Source organism: Penicillium argentinense (assembly GCF_028826775.1).
Source record: "Penicillium argentinense strain IBT 30761 chromosome Unknown utg000001l_segment0_segment0, whole genome shotgun sequence".
NCBI classification, from domain to species: Eukaryota; Fungi; Ascomycota; class Eurotiomycetes; order Eurotiales; family Aspergillaceae; genus Penicillium; species Penicillium argentinense.
Window position 1 is genome coordinate 706,154 of NW_026622660.1, and position 7,057 is coordinate 713,210.

At 50.3% G+C, this 7,057-nt stretch overlaps 1 protein-coding gene across 1 annotated transcript; it reads left to right on the plus strand.

The window, feature by feature from the left end:
- Positions 1–2,509: 2,509 nt before the first annotated feature.
- On the plus strand, positions 2,510–6,609 carry N7532_000211 (uncharacterized protein; the record flags this gene model as incomplete). The annotated part of the gene is made up of 4 exons (XM_056612715.1): positions 2,510–2,588; positions 2,646–2,687; positions 2,740–6,485; positions 6,544–6,609. 4 exons carry the CDS (start codon positions 2,510–2,512, stop codon positions 6,607–6,609), a joined length of 3,933 nt encoding a protein of 1,310 aa, XP_056479939.1.
- Positions 6,610–7,057: the final 448 nt, after the last annotated feature.

Consider the following 7,057-nt stretch of genomic DNA (forward strand, 5'->3'; position numbering starts at 1 on the left):
TGCTTTTCAAAATTTAGCACATAATCGAGCGACAAAAAAACTTCAGTCAGCACCGCAGGGGATCTGCCATGGGGAACGGACTGTCAGGGCGAAGGGTTGAAGGGAGAAGAATATGTGACTGGATAACCTAACGTGATTTAATCCACTACCGAGCGGTCAACTACCACCGAGCGGTCAACCCCATCAAAAAACGCGTCCCGTCGCTGTACGCCTTCCTGACACCTTCAAAGGTGCATGCGCTAATTGCCAATGGCATGATCATATTTCCAATGCACGCTTGGGAACCGCCACGAGCGTCGGTATATCTCGTCAAATGCTGGCGAAATCCCTGAGCCTTCTCTAGTCGAAAAGTTGGTTGACTGAACAAATACACGAAATATTCATGGTGATTTCGTGGTGGTGAATGGGTGTGACTTTTCTTCTTACCAGTTTTCCTGTTTTTGTGTTTCTGCTTTTTTTTTGTTCTTTAAGGGCTATTAATATTATTACATTCTCTGGTTTCTTGTGTGATTGTAGGCTGGTATCTTAGCCTATTGGTGTGTAGCGAGGCTAGTATAATAGGTAGTCTTTCTAAAGCTATTGATCTCGGGCGCTCGTCTCTTGAAGGGCTTCAGTTGGGCGGAGATACGTTCTCAGATAATATAGTGTCTCCTAACCCACACGGGTATTTATATTTTCCAGGGAAATTTCAGGGTGAGGTTGGCTCCCATCAAATACTCTCAGCAGTTTTATTATATTTACATCCAGTCGGCCACGTCATACATAGGTGAGCCCTGGCCAGTACCAGATCATATACCACGATCTTTCACAATACATGTCCACATCCAATATGCCCGATTGTCCCGCAGCCCATGATATATATGTTGTCAATGTTGAGCTTCGGGTTGCCATTTGTCATCAATGCAAGTGCCGTCCGGAGGGACCAAATTTGAAATCATTAAATCAGCACTGATCACCATTTGCGCCGTTCTTATGCCCAGAATATCCAAACGATGGTCCAGCAGTGGGATCATATAGAAGAGCCACCCAATATCGCTCATAGCAATCGGCGACCACATCTCCGATATACCTGTTTATGACGACGGGTTATTATGTTCGATATGCGAAGAATATATATGCCGATTGATAAAGGGGGTAAAAAAATCATTGGCACGAGGAGCACGGGTTTTCTTTAGTCAATCATCGCGAGCGCCCCAAGCCAGTCCGGCAGCAAGAGATTCGCCACTTCGTCACTCACAATCATCGCCAAGTTCCATACCAGCGGTTATTCACGCAAGGGTCCGGTCCGGGTCCGGTCCTCATTGTATCCGCGTCGGCCGACCATCCCACGAAACGCAGTCCGATACACCAGTTGCCGCAGCCGACGCCGTTGACCGGTTGATCTGCCATTCGGTAGACAGTAAGACCTCTTCTTTAAATCGAGGGTTTGTGGGAATGGGTGAAGGCTGCTCAGGCTTCAACGAAAGGCTGGGAAAAGAACACTTTTGGTGTTGGATATGTCCTCATGGAGAAGCTGCCTAGAAGATCCTTACGCTAGTCACTTGCAACTCCCAAGCAAAGCAGGAAGGGAAGGTGATCAGTCAGCTTGTGGGTGTTTGCGTAGAGATAAAGGCTTATTCCTCTGCTATGACTAGTTCTTTGCATACTTCAGGACCCGGCGATATTAGGCGAATCGCTCGAGAGAAACATAACCAGTCTCATACAAATCGACTCGTTAGGCAGCGAGCTTAGATTCTCCAGTACTCACATAAAAAGTGCAGAGCCTGGCGCCTTGAGGCTGGGGCTGGTGACGATGGCCGTGTGATCATAACCGAGTAGGAGATGTCGACGGGCGGCGCTATCCTGGAGCTCAGGGTCGGCCGGAGAAACTCTAGACGCAACTGGCTGGCTCGAGGGTGGGGTGGGCGATCTCGTAGGGAGATGGTGCATGCCACTCTCGTCAGATGGGGAGGTGAAACAGCGAATCGCTGAGAGCTGAACCCGGAAGGTATGAACTACTAGCTTCGTACAGGGGTCCACGGAACGACGGCGGTCGACCGTTCAGATGTGGGGTGGACTCTCCATCCGTGCTGAAGCCGGTAGTGCTCCTAGTTGCGATGGAGCCTTCGTCTGAGCGACACGGCGATTTGCCACGATGAGAGCGCCAGGCCTTCCGCTGATCGGACGTACCGGGGAATTCGCTGGATATACGAGAGGACATCTTGTGGAAAGAACTGCGCCTCAGCCTGGCCCGGGCCCTTGTGATGAAGGCGGGGATGTCGATTCATCTGGGTGTCAAATCCCACACACTTATATGGTCGGCAGCTCATGACCTGGCACGGGCGTGTAAGGTAACGTGTTTTGCGGAAGATGCTTGTAGGGTGCCTTGTTGGCCCCCCAAAACCATGAGTCCGTGCCAAGACTGCGGCTGATCGTCACCTGAGTGGGGGCTGGGTTGGGCCTCCATTTTCTGGGAGTTGGAATTTGCGCTCTGCCGATAACAGCACATGACGTGCACGTTCTTCTGACCATGGGCTCGATATCCTTTGGGGACGGGAATAAGGGCCCTCAGGTTGGCATCAATTACGGACAAATCAATCTCCAACACGGTATGTGTCATGCTACCCTTTCGAAGCGAAGTGAAATCCACTGACAGCGGGACCCAGGCCCGGGCCGACAGGAAACCCACCAGCAGAGTACAGACAGCGGTTGGTCTCGCCCTGTCGCATCCAAAGGGGCTATCGCTAATTTAAGTCGCAGGTGTGCTCAGGTCACTTGCTTTCCCGCAGATGCTAGATCGAAGAGACAATATCGAGCCATGCCATACCAATACCTGCCAGTGGATTCTGGACTTAGATGCTTTCAAGGACTGGAAGAGCCAGCCTCGCGGTATGCTCTGGATTAAAGGCAAACCAGGTGCGGGGAAATCGACATTAATGGCATTCCTGCATGACGAACTCAAGGAATCGCATGACGGGAGTCAAGGCATCCGGCTCGACTTTTTCTTTAGCGCTCGAGGCACTGAGCTACAACGCACACCCCTCGGAATGCTCCGATCGCTAGTCAATCAAATATTCTACCATGATGAGACCGTGCGTCCTCAAGTTCGGGAGATCTACGAGGAGCGATGCAGGCGGTATGGATATAGTGAAAATAACTGGCAATGGTCACGGGTCACGCTAGAGCAGATACTGGCAAATATGATCCTGCTATCGGCCAAACGGCAGCAGGTGATGGTTTTTGTGGATGCTCTCGATGAGGCGGGATCCGAGTCCGCTCAGTATCTAGCAGGATATTTTCATCAGATTGTCACCCTTGCAGGAGAAATGGAAGCAGCCGTTCAGATTTGTATCTCATGTCGACACTACCCTATCATGGAAGATGCCCGGGCTGTTGAGATACATGTTGAAAAACATAACCATGATGATATCGCTATTTACGTCAAGGACGCCCTTGCTGGCCTGGTGGCCAGAGACAGTCTTGATCGAGAGAAAAGAGAAGTTGTGGTAGAGGACTTGATTTGTCAATCTAAGGGTGTGTTCCAATGGATTCATCTCTTAATGCCCCTCGTTAGGCGCAGGATCACTGAAGGCGAATCGTTTAACGACATTCATTCCTGGTTGCGTGAGGTTCCAGCCGACCTAGAAGAGGTGTATGTGTACATTCTCAACAATGTGATACAGGAAAGGAATCGGGCGCAGTCATTCCTGTTGTTCCAGTGGGTGTGTTTAGCTGAACGACCCCTAACTGTGACGGAAATGCGCTATGCTCTTGCGGCTGAGAATGCCCAGATATCGCCACACCCTAAAGCATGGGAGAATATCCTCGGATTTGTCAAAAGCGACGACTATATGAAGCGAAGAATCAATGCTCTTTCTGGTGGACTTACTGAGCTAGTGTTAAGCGGGGATGGCCCTGAGACTATACAGGTGGTGCATCAGTCTGTCAATGACTTTTTCCGCACTAAAGGATTTCGACATATGTCTTATCAAATCGGTGCCACCTCATCAATTGAAAGTGAACAGATTCTATTTCGATGCCAGGCAAATCTCTACCGATCATGCCTAGTTTACCTAGCCACTGCAAAGACGGCTTGGAGAATGTCAAATAATCCTTCAAGAAAAAGTGACATCATCAAGGATCACCCACTACTGGCCTATGCTACCATCAACCTCTTCATCCATGCGGGAAAGGCTGCCAGCTCTCGGTCGGGTGTATTAAACAATGAAAAGGATGTCCTGCAGCAAGTGATTGGTCCTTGGGTCCAGATTTACGGTATTTTAGATTGGCACAACACCGAATGTCCTGAACACGGCACAACTCTCCTACATATGGCTGCAGCATCAGGCCTGATTGATGTCATAGAGTTTGTGTTAGAAGGAAATGATAATGTTGAGACGAAAGACGAAAGCGGGAACACGCCTCTACATCTAGCAGCACGACGGGGCCATATAACAGCAGGCAAAATTCTCCGAGGAAGAGGCGCAGACTGCGACGCAAAAAATGAATATGGGATAACACCATTGATTGAGGCAGCTAGTCGTGGGCATCTGGAATTCATCGACTGGATCCTGCGCGAGGGAGCTATGGTTGGAGTATCTGCTATAGGAGGAGACGCATTGCAGGCCGCCGCCATCGGAGGGAGCACTGAGACAGTGCGAATACTGCTCGATGCTCACGCCGATGTCAATGCCCAGGGCGGTGTATTTGGCAACGCCCTACAGGCTGCCGCCTATAAAGGAAGCACTGAGACAGTGCGAATACTGCTCGATGATCACGCCGATGTCAATGCCCAGGGTGGTGAATATGGCAATTCCCTACAGGCTGCCGCCTATAAAGGAAGCACTGACATAGTGCAAATACTGCTCGATGCTCACGCCGATGTCAATGCCCAGGGTGGTAGATTTGGCAATGCCCTACAGGCTGCCGCCTATAAAGGAAGCACTGAGACAGTGCGAATACTGCTTGATGCTCATGCCAATGTCAATGCCCAGGGTGGTGAATATGGCAATGCCCTACAAGCTGCCGCCTATAAAGGAAACACTGAGACAGTGCGAATACTGCTCGATGCTCACGCCGATGTCAATGCCCAGGGTGGTGAATATGGCAATTCCCTACAGGCCGCTGCCTTCAGTGGAAGCATCGAGATAGTGCGAATACTGCTCGATGCTCACGCCGATGTCAATGCCCAGGGTGGTGAATATGGCAATTCCCTACAGGCCGCTGCCTTCGGAGAAAGCACTAAGACAGTGCGAATATTGCTCGATGCTCACGCCGATGTCAATGCCCAGGGTGGTGTATTTGGCAATGCCCTACAGGCCGCTGCCTTCAGTGGAAGCATCGAGATAGTGCGAATACTGCTCGATGCTCACGCCGATGTCAATGCCCAGGGTGGTGAATATGGCAATGCCCTACAGGCCGCTACCATCAGTGGAAGCACTGAGATAGTTCAATTACTGCTCGATGCTCACGTCGATGTCAATGCCCATGGTGGTAGATTTGGCAATTCCCTACAGGCTGCCGCCTATAAAGGAAGCACTGAGACAGTGCGAATACTGCTTGATGCTCATGCCAATGTCAATGCCCAGGGTGGTGAATATGGCAATGCCCTACAAGCTGCCGCCTATAAAGGAAGCACTGAGACAGTGCGAATACTGCTTGATGCTCACGCCGATGTCAATGCCCAGGGTGGTGAATATGGCAATTCCCTACAGGCTGCCGCTGTCAGAGAGAGAACTGACATAGTGCAAATACTGCTCGATGCTCACGCCGATGTCAATGCCCAGGGCGGTGTATTTGGCAATTCCCTACAGGCTGCCGCCTATAAAGGAAGCACTGAGACAGTGCGAATACTGCTTGATGCTCATGCCAATGTCAATGCCCAGGGTGGTGAATATGGCAATGCCCTACAAGCTGCCGCCTATGAAGGAAACACTGAGACAGTGCGAATACTGCTTGATGCTCATGCCAATGTCAATGCCCAGGGTGGTGAATATGGCAATGCCCTACAGGCTGCCGCTGTCAGAGAGAGAACTGACATAGTGCAAATACTGCTTGATGCTCATGCCAATGTCAATGCCCAGGGTGGTGAATATGGCAATGCCCTACAGGCTGCCGCTGTCAGAGAGAGAACTGACATAGTGCAAATACTGCTCGATGCTCACGCCGATGTCAATGCCCATGGTGGTAGATTTGGCAATTCCCTACAGGCTGCCGCCTATAAAGGAAGCACTGACATAGTGCAAATACTGCTCGATGCTCACGCCGATGTCAATGCCCAGGGTGGTAGATTTGGTAGTGCTCTGCATGCGGCTCTTTATAAGGGTCATTCTAATCAGATCCCCCTTCTTCTTACCGCAGGTGCCGATCCTTTACTTCCAAATTATCTTGGACAGACACCCCTCCATACTGCTGCCTCAAGCAATGTGATACACATCCTACCTAGGTTTCCGCTTCTCGCCTCACTTATAAACAACCGGGATAAGCTTTTACGAACCGCTCTCCATGTAGCCATTTACAGAGGGCACGTCACATCTGCTGTCACACTGCTCGAATTTGGTGCAGATCCTTCTATTCTGGACGGCTATGGCAGAAACATCGTGGACTGGGTACAAGAACACCGGATACTGATGCACAAAATTCAACCCCATTGCGCTCAGACACTTTTGACGCCCAAACACGCTCAGTACACGACTCTCCGTCAATCAGTTCTTCATATGTCAGAGACACTTCTCCGATCTATACCAAACTTTGAATGGCCTCTTGTGCGGCAATTAGGTCGCTATCTTTTGTTTCTTGATGATGAAGACAACGCGAACTACCTATTTCAGCTCCATTTGTCTCAGAAGACAGTACCTCAAACTGACATATTCAAAATTGCCTGCACAAGGTGTGATCAGTGGATATCTGGTCCCCTTTCTGTCTGCCGGAAATGTGCCTGTGTCGATCTATGCTCATCCTGCGTCCGGAGGTACCCCTACCACAGTCCATTGCACCCAAATCAAAAGCATGAAACCTTCGAAGTGTCCGACGTGCTTGATACTGGGTTGCATTCTGGATCAGTGACTGAGCGATTGGG